Source organism: Takifugu rubripes, chromosome 5 (genome assembly GCF_901000725.2).
Source record: "Takifugu rubripes chromosome 5, fTakRub1.2, whole genome shotgun sequence".
Classification (NCBI taxonomy): Eukaryota; Metazoa; Chordata; class Actinopteri; order Tetraodontiformes; family Tetraodontidae; genus Takifugu; species Takifugu rubripes.
In genome coordinates this window covers 7,084,773-7,101,975 of record NC_042289.1, presented here as the reverse complement: position 1 = coordinate 7,101,975, position 17,203 = coordinate 7,084,773, and the positions used below count along the sequence as shown (strand labels likewise).

Sequence of the window (17,203 nt, the reverse complement as noted above, 5' to 3'; positions counted from 1 at the left end):
AGCAAGTGGGGAGGGAGATCTTTAGCGGCGCCGGGCTCTGAACGCGTGTGGCGCTGTAACGCGATCCGCTTCTTCAGAAAACGTCGGGTTTCTTCACACATGCATCGACACGAGAAGTATTAAAGGGCAGGTTTCAAATGGTTTGGGGGGGGGATTGCAAGTCAGCTGTCTGTAAAGCCCCAGCACTATCAGGTGGCACCACCATAGACCCACTGGTCACGATAGGTCAGAATCTACAGAGTTCCTACAGACGGTGCTGCCACCTACAGATCAACATCACACTCTGGTCTCTTTAATGGTTAAAAAATCATCTAAAAAAGTTGGTCGTAAATATAAGTAACATTTATATCTATGTTGCACACATCTAACTCTCCCTTACATACATGTCTACAGCTATTGCATGTTCTCCCAGTACCTCCAGTTGGTCCTCCAGTAATGCACGGACCTATTCTTAGTCTTATGGCATACTAAAGACTTCTTCAAACGCACCTTTTAAGCGTCTTCATGTATGAAACTAAAAATAGACCGCTGCCTGGCCCGATTTTTGCCCCCTCCACACACACCCCACCTCGACTGGGTGTCGGTTATCTTAACCCTACAGCCGGCAGCGCGGACCTATAAAAGGTCAGCGGGAGCAGCGGGCAAATCACTGCAGTCGACCAGAGTCTTGTCAGTTTCATCCGTGCCCAACAAAGCAAAGGCTCCTAAGGTGAGTTTGATGAGTGGACGAGAGGACCGAGCCTGGCAGCACGGTTTTAACATGCCACGCTTGTTTTGTTGCTTGTTTGTTTATTATTGGACACGCAAAAGCGTCCGATGCGTGATGGTATGGATTTACTCGGCAGAGCTCCACCTCCGCCGGGTTTCGGAACTGAATTACGCAACCGAGAAATTCAATATATTTTTACTGGAGTTTAGAATGATGTAATCTTCTCTCTCTCTCTCTCTCTGTCTCTCTCTCAAATATCAATATTCTGAAGCGTAAGCAGCGATGAGTGTGTGTGTGTGACAGTCAAACGCTAGAAAAATAACAAAATAACAAACAATCACATAAAATTAATTCATTTTTTGATTATCTCTGTAGATCAAAATGGCTTTCTCAGGTACCCTGAAGGATGCTGACGTCACTGCAGCCCTGGAAGCGTGCAAAGGTGACTCATTATTATTATTATTATTATTATTATTATTATTATTACTATTATTATTATTATTATTATTATTATTATTATTATTATTATTATTATTAAATCCATGTTCCGCGCTGACTGTAGCCGATGGCACGTTCGAATACAAGAAGTTCTTCGCCACCTGCGGGCTGGCCAGTAAGTCCGGGGAAGAGCTGAAGAAGGCCTTCGAAATCATCGACCAGGACAAGAGCGGGTTCATCGAGGAGGAGGAGCTGAAGTGAGAAACACGGGAGCGTCCACAGCATGCTTCTGCTGAAAGTATCTAATGTGCATATTTTTTTCTTCTGAAGGCTTTTCCTGCAGAATTTCAAGGCCGGTGCCCGCGCGCTGACCGACGCCGAGACCTCCGCTTTCTTGAAGGCCGGTGACACCGACGGCGACGGCAAGATCGGCGCTCAGGGTATCCGCGATGTTCATTTCCTCTCATTCTTTTGCTGAACTCTGTGTTGATTATTCATTTGTGTGTGTGTGTGCTCCTGTAGAGTTTTCAGACATGGTTAAGGCATAAACTGGCAACTGACCAACAACACCCGCTCTGATGGAACAACTCCGCCTCCTCCTCCTCACCTTTTCATCTGAATATAGATCATTTTTATACTAAAGAGACTTCTATGCAACACACTGTCCAAACTGATGATTGTGAATGTGTTCATGTCTTAAATATGAATTTTGCTTACTGTAAAATCTACGCTGCACTTTCCAGGAACTAACGTTAAAAAAAGAATAAAGATTCTTTTGCTACGGTGTGGGGTTTTCTACTGACACTGGATCATTTGCATGGACATCAACGGAAAGTTTCACTTTAAATAAAATCATTTTTCATCGTAGTATATGTATACATCTATAATAACTGAACTGCGTTAAAACCACAAGAAATAAGATATGTATATATCAATTAAAATATTTTATTAGGTGAGTAATTTATTTGTTTGTTAAATTATCTTCATATTAAAGTAAATATAATTTTCCCTTTTTTCAAGTGAAATTATATAAACTTCTATGCGAACGAATTACTTAATCGATTGTCGTTTAGTTCCACAATATGGCCACTAGAGGGCAGTAAATTATTTAAGATTAAGTCTAAAGTAGGAACCAAAAAGACGACAGAACTGAGGAGAGGGTGTGGGTCTATAGGTACTGGGTGTAAAGTGAAGAGCATTAACAAATGTAAATGAATAAATGATCGCCGTAACTTTATAGTCTGTAAAGGATAACCGAGGCTTATGACATCATGAACCGGGTGAAGGTAAAACCTCACCTCTGCCCTACATCCGGTGACCTCTCCGTTTCTTCCTGAGATGATTGGGTTTCTCTTTAATAATAAAGATCGTGTGGGGAGCTTTAAAGGAGAGACCTCACAATTTACCTGGCACTTGGTTTGGGTTTAAAAGTTGATAACAGCAGATGGAAGCGCGCACTTCGTGCCCATAACGCCGGTTCGAGTGTTTTCTCCACAAAAAAACCCCATGTGTACCTGTAGAAATCAAAAATGACGTAATTTAAATAAGAGTCGAGACATCTCGCCAGTGTTAATAATTGCCCGTCTCGGTCAACAACTGACGCGTAAAATGGCGCAGCGCTCGCCAAAAACGCACTCATCCATCTAGACTTTGGCGGCTGCTGCGCTCCTGCCTTTGGAGGATATCCCCGAGTGTCAGGTTGCACGAGACAGAGCTCCGGTCAGAACAACCGGACTATCAAACGATCAAACATCAGACCTTTCACGCTCATTTCTAACACCAGATCAAAAACTCGCTGAACATTTCAAGGATTTCTGTGTCTGTCATGTCCCAGAACGGTGCACAGGCAATGAGACATACCTCATTCATTAGCATCTAACAGTCAGAAGTATAGACAGGATGAAAAGAATCGGTACCCCAGCGTTCGGGAAAGTGGAAGTACAAATGTGAATCAGTGACCTTTGTGAGAATTACCTCTGCGTGGAGGTGGCGTGATGTGCGCGACACTGCGCATAATGCATCATCATCACCATCAAGGCAGGACAGGACACTGGCGGCACTGGGTGACCTCGATCCCTTAATCAGCACAGTTGACAGGGCGATTCAGCGCCACTGTCCCCTTAGTCAGTACGTGGCAATACTGAGCACCCTTGAGTTTCACTGATGACCGTTCGCGTCTTTGTGGTTAAAAAAATCTGAATTCAGATTAATTCCGGACAGAAACAAGCTCAGGGAGGACATTTGGTGCCAAAGACCAGATCGTTGGTGGGTCTTAAAGCCCTTTTCACTCCCCCATAATTCACTTTAACGGCAGATTTGGCATATTTGCTGCGCGCCGTAAGAGGATACCTGCGTCATTGGGCACGGAAGCGGAGAGAGAGTACAGCGAAGCTGCAGACTCAGACTCGTTTATTCTGTAGAATTTCAGATGTGAGCGGGGGGAGGAAGAGGAGGATGGTGGGGGGATGACAGGAAGAAGCGCGGCGCGGGGTGGGGTGGGGTGGGGCGGGAACACGTTTTTTTTAAACTTAATTTTCTATTTACAAGGTCGTTACAGATGTACAGGGTGGCTGACTTCGGTCCTGGGGCGTTATAAATAGTAAAGGTTAATTAGTTAGCCGGGAAACTGGATCAGGGGCGGGCGGTGAGAATTTGATCCACAGACAGGTAACTCAAGCGATCCCCATTGTCAGTGCATTCAGACCTATATAAATCCGCCTTGACAGACAGCAGTCACCACAGAGCCTTACCTCTCAGCTGGATCGCAGACCGGGCGAGAACTCCCTTTAACACGGTAAGTGCTCCCGATTCAGGTGCATTTCTTTCTTTTTTTACGTCTTGTTTTCCCGAAACATGCGTTGCGGAACCTGCCCTGCGCGCTTTGACGCGCAGACTTACTTTACATCAGGCACAACCTGTGCGTAAAAGGGGATCCTTTGCTTCGGAGGAGATGCAGCTGCAGCATTTGCCTTTTTTCTCGTAACTTTCACACTTCCTTAACTGGTTTTCTGATGTATCCGCCCGCACATTTTAACATCTCACTGTTTCTCCACCAGAAATAAAATGTCTCTGTCATCCATCCTCCCCGGCGACGCCATCGAAAGCGCCATCAAGGCCTGCCAAGGTAAATCTCTTTGCGTTGTTGCTATTTGGGTGTAAATCGATTATATTTCCAGGTTTTCAGTGACTGGAAAGGGAGCCTAGTGGAAATTGTGTCACTCACGGAAGGGCAATGATTATTTTCTCTAAAGCTGTGCAGTCAACGAGGAAGAATGTAAAGTTTTTAAAGCAAACTCCGACAGGCAAACCTTGATATTAAAATGTCTTCTCATCTCCACAAAGAAGCTTCTATTATTGTCTGTTGATAACTTTTTATAGAAATACTCTAGAGTTCCTGTTGTCTCCATCATGTGTGCAGCACCAGACAGCTTCTGCCCCAAGAAGTTCTTCCAAATGTGTGGCCTCTCCAAGAAGAGCCCCCAAGATATCAAGAAGGTCTTCGCCATCCTGGACAATGATGGCAGCGGCTACATTGAGGAAGAAGAGCTCAAGTGAGTCTTCGTCATCATCATCAGCATCACCATCACCATCATCATCCCTTTGTCCAAAGCTCTTTGTTGTTGTTTGCAATGTAAAGAGGGATCAGTCTTCATCTTGTCGCTGTTTGTTTGAGTCTGATGGACAGGACGTTGGTCTTGGCCACGCTAACTTTAACCCATCTTTTAGATTTTTCCTCCAGAGGTTTTGTACTGGTGCTCGCGTCCTGACAGACAAGGAGACCAAGGGCTTCATGACCCTCGCCGACGACGACAGCGATGGGCGAATTGGAGCAGATGGTGAGCAGATGAACCCCACATATACACCTGAAAAATGTTCTTTTTTATAAAAAGAAAAAGTGACGTGGCGGTTTCTTGTCTCTGCAGAGTTCCAGGCCATGGTTTCATCCTAAGCAACTGGACCATTCCACCACCAGAGCTGTACTAGTTCTAGTTCATTCTTTTCCAATCTGTTGCGATGAAAAACCTTTAAAATACTTTAAAAAGCTCTTGCTGGTCCGCATTTCAGTCTTAAACAGACCAAAATGCTGAATTCTGAGACATTTGTACAATTTACCAAATGTCTTAGAAAATAAAACAATAAAATCCACAACATGGAGCAGTTTGTGTCCATTTTTCCCCACTGGTAATGTGATCTTTGACTGTTTCTCTGACTTCAGGGGCCTCAGAAAAACACTGCTTCAACTCATTTTACAGTGTCAGAGGTGTGAGAAAAGTGTGTGTGTGTGTGTTTAGTTGTAGCTCAGGAAAAAGCAGGAGAGATGACCTTGCTCACCTGAGTGTCATCACTGCAGGATCAAGTAACACCTGACCTCAGCTTTGTAAATAAACCTACCTAAAACCTGGGCAACACACACACACACACACACACACACACACACACACACACACACACACACACACATGTAATGAGAGAACGAAAACCCAAGCATTTGCAAAACTCAAATATGAAATCGGACGGGCATGGTCTTTTTTTTCTCGATCATTCATGCAAACACAAGAACCAGAGCAGGACACGCAAGCGTGAGGGCTTGTGTTAGACAGCGTGTGTGTGTGAGCGTGTACGCGCTTGCGTGTGTGCAGCAGGACAGTAGGACATGCAAACTCTGCAGAATGCTATAGCCGAGGATGCTAACATTTCAGGTGCACCGGGCGGCTGCTCAGGGCAAAAGAGGAGGCATTTTCATCGGGCTCACCCTCTTTCTCAGACAGGAGATCCACAACTTTGCATGTCACAGCCCAGAGACTTTAAATAACACGCAGCATTTTCATCCCCTGCGCCTGCAATTGACGGGATTAAAATTAACAACCACTTCCCCCGTAACCCACCCTCTGGAGGCTCCAAAATGCTGCACCTTCCCTTGGCGTCTCCACCCTTCTGGGGCTTTAATCTCATAAACACCACAGGTAGAAGCTGCCTATTACTGCCACCACCTGCCACTCAGGGTGGTGGGGCAGACCCTGGAATTAGCATGAGGCAATACTCAGCAGTGCACCCACAGCCGATTCAGACCAGACAGTTTCTTCTTCTGGTTTCATTCACAAACACAAGTTTGAATGATGAAGCCATGAGATTCAATCCCAGGGGGTTAAATGTCCAGGGGTGCGGAGGCGGGGGCTCTGGAAGAGGGACGGGCAAGGTTGGGGAAGTCAGGGGGTAACACAAACTAGGGGACACACCACGGGCTGACCCCGAGGGTCAGGAGGTGCACGTGGGACTCCGGGAGGAAACGTGAGCCAGCGGGTTGATGCTGACCACTGGATCGTACCGCTCTGAGACAAGTTTGAGATGATGTGACCAGCAATTCAATGTCCTTCCGTCCGTCCGTCCATCTGTCCATCTGTCCATCTATCCCAGCAGTCAATGGGTGACACCCTGGACAGGACACCGTTCTATTACGATTCCTCCAGCCAGCCTGATGTGGACAGAGAACATGCAAACTCCACATAGAACAATTTGGGAATTGAACCCCTAACACCAGCGCACCCTGTGCAGCCCTTTAGGGTTGTACTCTTGGATTATAACGCTCAAGTGGGAGGAGTTAAATGTTAAACCAAATTTGTTATAAACTAAGAAACTACTGAGTTAATATGAGAACAGTGGCAGAAAAATGTGACCCCAATAGATGCCGGACTTACCTTTCAAGAGGGTGAAAAACATTTGTGTGTATTTTGTGTGACTGTTTGCCCAACGTGACGCTTGCAGCTATAGGATGTTCTGGATGGACTCACGGCCTGCTGGTCTACTTAGAACGTCAATAATTGATGAGCTCCCTTCATTGTCACCAAAAACTCATATCAAGAAAGTGTCAGGCTCACCTTACTGATTAAGCCCGTGTGAAACTTTAATGCGCACACCGTCTTTAAGGGACAACAAGCCGTCCTCGAAGAATCAAGGTCAAGGGGACGCCGGCTGGACCGTTCTGGAGGGGATGCCCTCTGTGCACCGGACTCGGATTGTTTGAAAGAAACATCATTCTGGGTGTTTTTAGAGGTTTCGAGGTATTGGCGATATTGCTACCTGATAGTCCGAACAGAGGGGAACATCGTAAAAGATTTAACTGGCGTGTTAGGAGGACTGAATAGGCTTTGTGAGCTCAGAGCAGGAACTCTATCCATAATGCAGGGCATGACAGCACCGCCACTGTTCCTCAACAAGCATTAGTCCAGAGCCTCTACTTATGATGTCTGCATGTAGCTTCCCCTCATTAATGAATGATGGGCCATGTGTCTATCAATGCCCGCCTCTGCTGCACACCGCCCGCTTTTATTTACATAAAATCCACTTTCCCGCCGCGTCGTACGTCCAGCATTGCCGCATCTGGCGGCTGACAGCTTTTGAAATGTCAGTCTCTTTTTATGTACAGTAATGCACGTTTGCAGGACACACCCGGCTTAAACCGTGCTACAGGTGGGGCCCATGCTGACTCACACCCAGACCAAGTCCTGGCCGCGGGGCGATGCAGACGGTTACACGGCAGATGATTCTATTTTTCAGATGTGGCATTTTGACAATTTAATTCCAAGAACGTGTCTGCCTGTTCCAATAGTCTGAAGAAATAGTAACAGAGTAGTTTGATAAATTTGAAACGCGTTTTCCTGTGTTTCAGTGCATGTGGGTATTTTACTTTTTTCCACGATCATACCGCAGACTGACAAACAGACAAGTTAAGCTTTATATAATTAGCTGCATGGTGTGCTTCTGGTAACTTCTCGACTTTCTAATTATCATAAGCTGTCGTGCTTCAAACACACACACGTAACCAGAAAGCCCACAGGTGAGAGGAACCAAACGTACCAAAATACAAAATATTCATTTAGCCTAGTGTGATTTTCAGTGATATGTGCTGCCCCCTAGTGGGACATTACCCTCATCCAGCTCAGCTCATGATACTGCCACACATATTGTTTTTGATTTGCTATAAAAGGTGTTCAGAGATAATATGAACACACACACACACACACACACACACACACACACACACACACACACACACACACACACACACACACACACACACACTCGCACTATCTCTCTCTGTCTCTCCATCAAGGGAATTGTATGTAAATATAGTAAAAATATATATGTGTGTTAAGTATGGTAAAATATAAAGTATAAGGATGTAGTAATATGGTAAAAGTGTCATATTTTGGAATGTTTAACCACAAATGTGGACCCTGTTTCATCACTCCCGGAGATTACAGACAATGTTGTGAAAAGTAATGGATTCATGACAGATGATGGTTTCACAGAGAGTAATTATTGTTCAATCTCATTACCAGGTGGACAAATATGTTACATGTTTACATGTCTGACCCGTGAGTGAGTCTCAGCTGACAGCTACCATTTCAATCGCACACATTGCACCTATAAGTAAAGTATTCACAGTTCACGTGCAGTTTATCCCTGTGAGTGACCCTGTACGACTGTATCAGACTACACCAACACCTGCAGTCTAGCTCTGTGCCACGCCTATCACTGTATCCATGATACCTGCTGTCTGGTGGACTCCAGCTTGTTGTTCGGGTTTCAGCTCTAGCCACAGTGTCAGTTTCCTGTTCAGGTCCTGTACTGGCCATCAGATCTCACTATTACCTCAGTTGGACCAGCCAGGTTGACATTGCAACACCCCCCCTACTCGTTTCCCTTCTCTAGTGGAATTCAGAAAATTGTGAATAATTCAGCATTAACAAGCTGTCGGACTGACAAACTCAGTTCATTAAATCTCTCTCTTGCTGCATCTCTTGTAGCTGCAGAAAGGATGAGGCTCCAGTGTGAATAAATAATGCTGCAATTTCTTAGAGAGTGAAGTGATATTGTGAGAAGCATCTGGTGGCATTCCAGATTTTACTGGTAGGTGTTGCAGTCATTGCTTTTTTTTTTTTTTTGATCTGTTATTAAAAAGCTGTTATTTGTTCATTAATTGATTTTTTAAATGTCATTCTAATACCAACTGCATTAAAACAAAGAAAAGAAACTAAAGAAAAACAGTTAAGTAAATTAACAGGAAAGGACATTTACCCAAGGAATACTAGATCACCGTTGTAGCATGTCTAAGAATAATACTATTGGATTATATCAAATATGGTGGGGGAAAAAAAAAAAGAAATCGCAGCTTTTAGAATAAATTCAAGCAACAATTTAACTGTTTCAACACCCGAAGAGCCGTTTAGGTAATTATGACTGAGCCGGTTCCTTGAACCGATCAAAATATTCTGCTGAGGCATATCTTTACAGCGATTTTACTTCAGTAACAATATTTGACTTTAATATAGACATACAATGCAACTAGAACAATGCTTTCATTCTCAATTGTTTTTTTTATTTAAACTGCTACGGATAATGATAGACCTAACCTATAATTATAAACGAAATATACATTCTGAAACCCGTGAATAAGAACTAGCACGTATTTTTCCTTTAAAAAATAATGCAAATTGATGGTTATCTATTTTAATTGATGTGACAATTTACCTGATAAGCCTGTGCGTTAGGACTTTTTAAACGCATTATTCACTTCTGAAATGAGGCAAAAGAAGGAGCTTAATGAAAGGAACTGAACTTCCCTTCCTCACTTCCTGTATAGAGCTTCCGACGACTGGTCATAGATTACACCACTGCTTTTTATGGTATACCGTCATTGATAAATAGGACTGGGGTAACGTAATTTCCCTGAGGATATTTCAAAAACATATTTACGTAAATTTTAAAATCAGAAAATCAGCCGAACAAATTAATTCATAATCGTGTCGATCACAAACACAAAACAAGCTTTTACTTTTGCCGGATGTGGCGTCACGCCGATCTTCGGCTGCAGCGCGAGGGAGCGTTTGTTGCTGCCAGTCAACGTTACGTAGGCCTCCCAGAACAGCGAGCTTTCGCTTTTAAGGTTATTTTTTCTGTCAATCAATCCCCTAAGTGTCCTCCAGCATGCCCATGTACCAGGTAAAGCCCATCGTTGACCGTCATATTGCGATTGACTTGCCAACCTGCATGTACAGTTACCAAATCCACGCGCAGCATGGGGACAGTTGCACCGCTGAACACGCGCTTCAGGTAACTGGAACACGGTTGAATCTCGACAGGGACACATTTTAATGCATTTCTATGCCGATTTTGGCACATGGAGTTTAAGATGTGACTTTTAGGGGTTCCGAGACGCTGGTGGTGACCGCCCTTCATCTGCGCATTAGGATTTGCTGCTTTAGCCATGCTAGCCTGCTAACGTAGCTTGTCAGTACGTCTGGCTGATGCAACAACATTTCTCCCGTTTTTCCATTCACAATTAAACGATAATAAACTCTACAAAGAAGGGACGCAACTGTCTTGTGTCTATAACACAGCTGTGATACTATTCATGGAATGTACGGGCAACTGGAGTTAAACTTCGTCTTAAAGCTCAACAGTTATGCTGTAATTCCAGCTGTTCTGAGGTATATGTGTTTGAATGACGCCACTTTAAATGTGTGCTCTGGGTTTTTGTACGTTGTCTTAACGTTGTCGAACCGATTAAATGTGTAGTTCACCACTACATAACCGCGACAGACATTTCAGGACCTTGTTGTCCCTTGGAAACATGTTAATATGGCAAGTTATTTGTTTTAGGGATTCCGAGACAGGGATCCTGTTATAATGTTGATTGTTGTACATAAAGGTGTATGAGCTGCTCGAGTTGTCTGCTAAAAATCCATATTTCTTCTCTCCTCAGAATGGGGAGGTGGACCCATCAGTTAAAGCCCTGGAGGCTCGACAGGATGAGATTATGAGAAAACTCTATGAGCTGAAAGCGACAGTAGACGGCCTGGCCAAAACAGTGACCACTCCAGACGCCGACCTGGATCTGACCGTTGGCAGCAGCCTCTCGTCCCAAAGCTTCAGCTCCGCGGCGTTAAAAAGTCCCACAGACTTGGACGCGGTGCTCGGAAAGGTGAGAATCTGGGGCTGTAATTTCCTTTATCATCATAAATGCCTGCCTCTCCATCTTCTACTAGACGAACATGCACAACCTGTTTGGTACACACCTTAATTTGTGAACATTTTATAATAATTGCCATCTCTTTTGGATGGTGCAATCGTTCATTATGTCGTTTATCTCTCAAGGACTTGGGCGCCCTCCGTGACATTGTAGTGAATGCCAACCCCGCACACCCCCCCCTGTCCCTGCTTGTGCTGCACGGCCTTCTGTGTCAGCACTACCGGGTGCTCTCCTCTGTCCACGTCCATTCTTCTGTCGCCAGCGTCCCTCCACAGCTCATGTCCTGCCTTGGCCCACGCCATCCTGACAGCTATGCACGCCACATGTTCCAACTGGGCTTTACCCTCATTTGGAAAAATGGTAAGGCAGAAAAGCAGCATTTGTATTGGGGATATATTTTTTTGCACATGTTCACTCAGTAGAAAGCACAATATGGTCAGCAGCTATTGTAAACAGTCAAAAAAAAAGAGTTGTCAAGAGGGATTGTTTGTTTTTTCTCTTGTGTGAGGTGTGTCCAATGTGCTGAAGGCAGCTTGTGAACCAGTTGTGCAGCCATTTGTGTAACCTCATGAAAAGACAAGTGTTTGTATTCGTGCCTTAACGTCTCCCTCTCTTCAGTCCCTAAAGTACAGATGAAGTTCAGCATCCAGAATATGTGTCCCATTGAGGGTGAGGCCAACATAGCACGTTTCCTCTACAAACTCCTGGTGCCGTACCCCAGCGATCCTGCTGTTGCCACGTTGGTGGACAGCTGGGTGGACACGGCTTTCTTCCAGCTGGCAGAGGGCAGCACCAAGGAGAGGTCGGCTGTCCTGCGGGCCCTCAACTCGGCTCTGGCCCGCAGTCCCTGGGTGGCTGGGTCAGAGTACTCCCTGGCCGACATGGCGTGTTACTGCTGCGTGATGCGGAGCGGCTCGGCTTCCGCTGCTCCCGCCAACGTCCTGCGCTGGATCAAGTCCTGCGAGAACCTAGGCCACTTCAAACCAGCCGAGATGCTGCAGTGATTTTGGGTTATCTCAGTGTGAAAGGGGCATTAGAATAGCCAGGTCCAGAAGAACTCAATGCTTCCCTCCTCACTAAATCTCTGAACTGACGGACTTGCTCGAAGCACGAGGACTGTGACGACATGGACAGGGCGGTGGATCACACTACTAACCAGAGCTCACCCTCCAACCACTTTGTGCCTCTCATGAAGTATTGGTCATATTTATGGGTGTTTTCAAGAATAATACTTTGTACCATCAGATTTTCTGACATCATTAAAACTTGAACTGGGACCTGGTTTGTTGAATGTTGCAGTACACCACTGTGGCCAACAGGTGGCAGACATGTCAAAAGTTATCTCTAGGCTTCAACTGCCATTGTCTATACAGAGCCAGTGATGATGGAACATGCCATCCTTTAGCACCAAATATATCGTGAAATCTTATTTTGCAACACATTTAGAAGCTAGGCACCTGTTAAATTTTCTTAAATAATTTGACAATCTCTGCTGGGTTTGACCTCTGTTCCAAACATACATCATACGTTGAAATGCAAATGCATTCAGGTGTCAGATTATTCTCTGCAGCGATGCTTGAAAAAGCATCGCTGCACCTCTGTGTGTTGAGAATTCCAATCCCAGCCTTTTATCTCACCTTTGGCGTGAAGTATCTACACATACAGAATTATACATACGCCGAAGCTGATCCCACAAGTGTCGGTTCTCTCCTGAGGTTGGCTTCGCCCCTTTTGATGTGTCATATTTTCTCCAGCTCCAGTCCAGACACGGCTCATGCCTGTGTATCCTGTCAGCCTCCTGTTCTTCCCCAGGCAGCAGCCCTCGGAGACAAAAGCGCTCCGATGACATCTGGGTGAGACGCCGGGGACCCTGCTGCTGTAAAAATGTGCCATTCTGCGTTCCTGGTTGCAAACAGATTCCTTTGAAACAGTAATCAGTATCTGTCGGCTCGGTCTGAGCCGCATGCAAATGAGGCCGTCTGTGTGTGCAAATCTAATTGTTTTGTTTCATGGAAAAAGGTCGGACACGCAATAGAGGGCTTTCTTTGTCTCTTTATGCATCATATAAAACACACAGACAGGAGATGATCGCTGCCTCGCTGTAGAAAAAGAATGGGCCTCAAATGAAAGACAAAGCTGAAATGTAACCCTGCGGCCACCTCAAATCACAGAACTCACACAAGTCCATGATTGTCGCTTCGATGAAGCATCTGGTTCTACACATCTGAGTTTTTTAAAAATGATTTTAGGGCGACGTGGTCTTGATTTTGAGGTCAAAAGCTCGTGAAAGAGCATCAAGAGCCACTGGAAATGTGTTCATTGAGTCGCCGAAGTGCACACGTTCCTGTTATACCGCAACAGCTGGATGCGCTCAAAGTAGTCGTCGGTCAGAAAGTTCCTCTGGGAGGTCACCAGGTTGCCTTTCTGGCTGAAGAGGCGCTGCACGGGCGCCGCCGATGGCAGGGTGGTGTTGTACTTCAAGAAAAGCTGCTTCACTCTGGGGAAGTCCTGCAGGCAATCTAGACTCTTCCCCGAGCCTTCCACGTACTTGCGGACCTCCTCCATCACGCCGCGCTGCTGGATCTGCACGGCTGGTTTGACCGACCCGTAGCTGAAGAAGTCGTCCTCAGATTCGATGGTGGACAACCTGCGGCTGGTGTTCACCTCCACCATATTGGTTGGGTCCATCTGGGACGCCTCTGTGGCCAGAAGGGTGCACATGTCCTCCCTTTCAGAGGCGCCCATCCACCATAGACGGAACTGGGGCGTTGTGGCGGTCGCGATCCTCGCCTCCGTGCTGCTGAACAGCTCCTGGAACCGGACGTCAATGGCCACCACGACGGCGTTGATCACGTCTCCTAAATAGTTCGCTGAATCCTTCTGTTCACTAAGCTTGTTCTTCAGGCTGAGGAGAGTCGGGATGACCAGGCCCAGATAGCACTTCTGCTCGGCCTGGAAAAGTTCCAGAGCGAAGGCGAGCGGGTGGAACACCGTCACGTACTCCTTCAGGAAGGCCATCTCCTCCGGCTGCAGGCGCGGAACCTCCAGGCGGGCGCACAGCTCCGTCAGCTCCCGCTCTGTGAGGGACATGACCTTCTGCACGGCGCAGTACTCCACATTCCAGCAAATGATGGCCGGGACGACCAGCGCCATCTTCCCGATCTCTTCCGCGGCGTCCAGGCCGACGTGGAGATGGTGGCACTTGCTCCATATGGCGCACACCTTGGCCATGGCGCTGTAGTGCAGCTGGCACATCGGCCCCTGCGACACCGCCTGCCAGAAGTCCTCGCCGACGATCAGCTGTAGCGTGTGCGACGCGCAGCGCTGCACGGTGGGCAGGAACAGCAGCACGTCCTGCTCCGACTCGCCCTCCAGGACGACGCTCACGTTCTCGTAGACGCCGATGTCGTCCTCATTCTCCGAAGTGTCCAGCGCAAACTCTTTGAACACGCTCACGAAGGGGCTGCCGTTGTCGGTGATGGTGGTCTGCACTTTGCTCTCAATGTTGTGCGCCACGTGGATCTCGTGGATCCGCCCCGCGATGGCGTCGTACGTGATGCGGCCCTGCAGCCGCGCGAACCCCAAGGCGGCCGACTTCCTCTCCAGGGATGCTGGGTCGATCCAGTGGCACGTCATCCCGAAGAAGCTCCTGCCGTGGGCCGTCCAGATGTCGGCCGTGGTGCACACGTACTGGACGCCGGCGAGCTTCTCCATCAGCTCGTCCCGCATCGCAGAAAAGCCCTGGTCCACCTTGGTGAACAGCGTCACCCTGTCCATGGCCTTTAAACCTTCCGTCAGGCCCGTGATCAGCTTCCTGAAGCCAGGCTGCTCCAGCACGTAAAACGACTGACAGTCCTCCACGATGAAGTTGAAAATGAGGTCGTCAGTCTTTGCTTGAGTCATGCATTTGGAGATGATCTCTGCTTTGAGTTTTTTGAGCTGGCAGTGGCTGCTCTCCTCGCCGTTTTGCTCTTCCCTCCTCCTCCCTCGCCTGGCATCAGGCCTGGCATCACAGCCCAAGTGTGTTCTCTAAGACAAAAAAAAAATAAAAAAATAAAAAAACCTGAACTTTAGGTGTGCCATCTGTAAGGAGCGACTGCGGAACACTGCAAGGCTTCAACTATGATCAAAACAACCAAAGCAGCAAAAAGGATGTTTTTTTGCAGAGCTAAGCTGATCCTGGAGGCGCCATGAGTTGGTAATCTGTACTTAGTTATAATGTAACGTCTCCAATCACAACGACAGTTAACGCTATTGATTAACTCCTCCAACCATTCAGCCGGAGCAATCGTGACCGACAAATCTCCATTAAACTTACGTCTAAGTGCTTCTTTAGGTTCGATGTCGATGTTTTCGACGTGGACAGCAGATTAACCCTCGGCAGACACAGATTACACTGGACGATGATATTTTTCCCTTGATCTGCCTTGTATGTAAAATGGTGTCGGTAACGCCAAGTGTGCATGGCCGATTTGGGCTCGCTGCCGCTTTCACTTTGCTCCACATCCATTTCGGACGCTTTTTGTGGTGTCAGCGACGTGCCAGTTTGTGACCAAAGTATCGTAATCCGATTTAGTAATGGTGATTACACGTAAAGTAACGATGGCGGCAGACAGAAACCCTCGTGAAAAGGGGGCAGGCCTTTTGTTTCGGATGCTGCGCAAGCACAGCGGCGCGCATTTGCCGCATGCGCATCGACTGGAGGCGAATCCCAGCGAGCAGGACGCATCCGGCATGCGCATGCGTCCTGGTCACACAGGCGTACACTTATTTATTTATTTATTTATTGAGTAAAAACTCAACTCGTTAATAACAGTGGGTTATCTATCTATCTATCTATCTATCTATCTATCTATCTATCTATCTATCTATCTATCTATCTATCTATCTATCTATCTATCTATCTATCTATCTCGAGACTCTTGGGAAATTTGATAAACTCGGTGATTTACGGTGCGCCTTTATTAACTCACGCTCTTTCCTCCTAATTGCTTTTCCGCTGCTTCAGTGGGGAATTCGCCTTGTGGGGTCGGTGCACCGCATGGAGTGGCCCCTGTCACATTACTTATCTGTTTCACACCCCCGCCGTCCTCCTGATGGAGTGTGGCTAAATACAAGTTACAAATGTAAAGCCAATAGCACCCCCCGACGTTTGGTGAGGGTAGGGCTCTCACTCAGAAGTTACTGACGCCATATATAAGCATATTTTCCAGCGCCTAGTTCCTGGGACCCCCTGGGGACAGCCTCCGAAAGGTCCGGTGAAACCCCGGGCCACTTCAAACCAGCCAGTGGAACATTGCAGTGCCCCACTGTGCCCAACAGGTGGCAGACTCGTTGTTTCCAAAGTTATCTCCAGGCTTCACCTGCTGCCTCTTTCAGAGTCTAAACGGCGCTTTGAGGCCAGTCCTGTAAACATATAATGGCTCCTTCTTAATACCTCTTGAAATATTTAAAAAGCCATTTAAAAGTGAGACATCTGCCAAATCTTAATCTGATGTCATGTCTGTGCTGGTTTTACCTATTTGACTACTCTTCCAAGCATTTTCTACATACTTGTTGACAACTTTAAGATTCCTCCTCGGAGGTCATTTTGAAATGCAAATGCATTCAGATGTCAGATTATTCTCTGCAGCAATGCTTCTTAAGTCTGCGTTGAGAATTCCGATCCCAGCCTGTAAAGCGGTGTTTTATCTCACCTCTAACTTTGCCAGCAAAAGCCACAAGGGAGTGAAGTATCTATACACAGAATTATACATACGCCGAAGCTGATCCCACAAGTGTCGGTTCTCTCCTGAGGTTGGCTTCGCCCCTTTTGATGTGTCATATTTTCTCCAGCTCCAGTCCAGACACGGCTCATGCCTGTGTATCCTGTCAGCCTCCTGTTCTTCCCCAGGCAGCAGCCCTCGGAGACAAAAGCGCTCCGATGACATCTGGGTGAGACGCCGGGGACCCTGCTGCTGTAAAAATGTGCCATTCTGCGTTCCTGGTTGCAAACAGATTCCTTTGAAACAGTAATCAGTATC

At 46.6% G+C, this 17,203-nt stretch overlaps 4 protein-coding genes across 5 annotated transcripts; 3 read left to right on the top strand and 1 right to left on the bottom strand.

The window, feature by feature from the left end:
• Positions 1 to 500: 500 nt before the first annotated feature.
• LOC101079133 (parvalbumin beta-like) lies at positions 501 to 1,933 on the top strand. Its single transcript, XM_011603888.2, has 5 exons — positions 501 to 709; positions 1,085 to 1,151; positions 1,272 to 1,404; positions 1,478 to 1,587; positions 1,670 to 1,933. Exons 1-5 carry the CDS (start codon positions 509 to 511, stop codon positions 1,693 to 1,695), a joined length of 537 nt encoding a protein of 178 aa, XP_011602190.2. The 5' UTR covers positions 501 to 508; the 3' UTR covers positions 1,696 to 1,933.
• Positions 1,934 to 3,747: 1,814 nt separating this feature from the next.
• Positions 3,748 to 5,302, top strand: pvalb8 (parvalbumin 8). Its single transcript, XM_003964557.3, has 5 exons — positions 3,748 to 3,941; positions 4,204 to 4,271; positions 4,566 to 4,698; positions 4,874 to 4,983; positions 5,071 to 5,302. The coding sequence occupies exons 2-5, from the start codon at positions 4,211 to 4,213 to the stop codon at positions 5,094 to 5,096; spliced, it is 330 nt and encodes a 109-aa protein (XP_003964606.1). The 5' UTR covers positions 3,748 to 3,941; positions 4,204 to 4,210; the 3' UTR covers positions 5,097 to 5,302.
• Positions 5,303 to 9,972: 4,670 nt separating this feature from the next.
• Positions 9,973 to 12,457, top strand: aimp2 (aminoacyl tRNA synthetase complex interacting multifunctional protein 2). 2 transcript variants are annotated; one of them, XM_029836485.1, is made up of 4 exons: positions 9,973 to 10,150; positions 10,914 to 11,132; positions 11,306 to 11,540; positions 11,799 to 12,457. In XM_029836485.1, the coding sequence occupies exons 1-4, from the start codon at positions 10,136 to 10,138 to the stop codon at positions 12,182 to 12,184; spliced, it is 855 nt and encodes a 284-aa protein (XP_029692345.1). In that variant the 5' UTR covers positions 9,973 to 10,135; the 3' UTR covers positions 12,185 to 12,457. The 2 variants fall into 2 exon arrangements, with proteins under 2 accessions (XP_029692345.1, XP_003964640.1); XM_003964591.3 differs by having other exon boundaries at positions 9,975 to 10,261.
• Positions 12,458 to 13,416: 959 nt separating this feature from the next.
• On the bottom strand, positions 13,417 to 15,849 carry zbedx (zinc finger BED-type containing X). The gene is made up of 2 exons (XM_003964592.3): positions 15,499 to 15,849; positions 13,417 to 15,209 (listed from the first exon to the last, which is right to left on the bottom strand). The coding sequence occupies exons 1-2, from the start codon at positions 15,688 to 15,690 to the stop codon at positions 13,497 to 13,499; spliced, it is 1,905 nt and encodes a 634-aa protein (XP_003964641.1). The 5' UTR covers positions 15,691 to 15,849; the 3' UTR covers positions 13,417 to 13,496.
• Between the last annotated feature and the right edge of the window lie 1,354 nt (positions 15,850 to 17,203).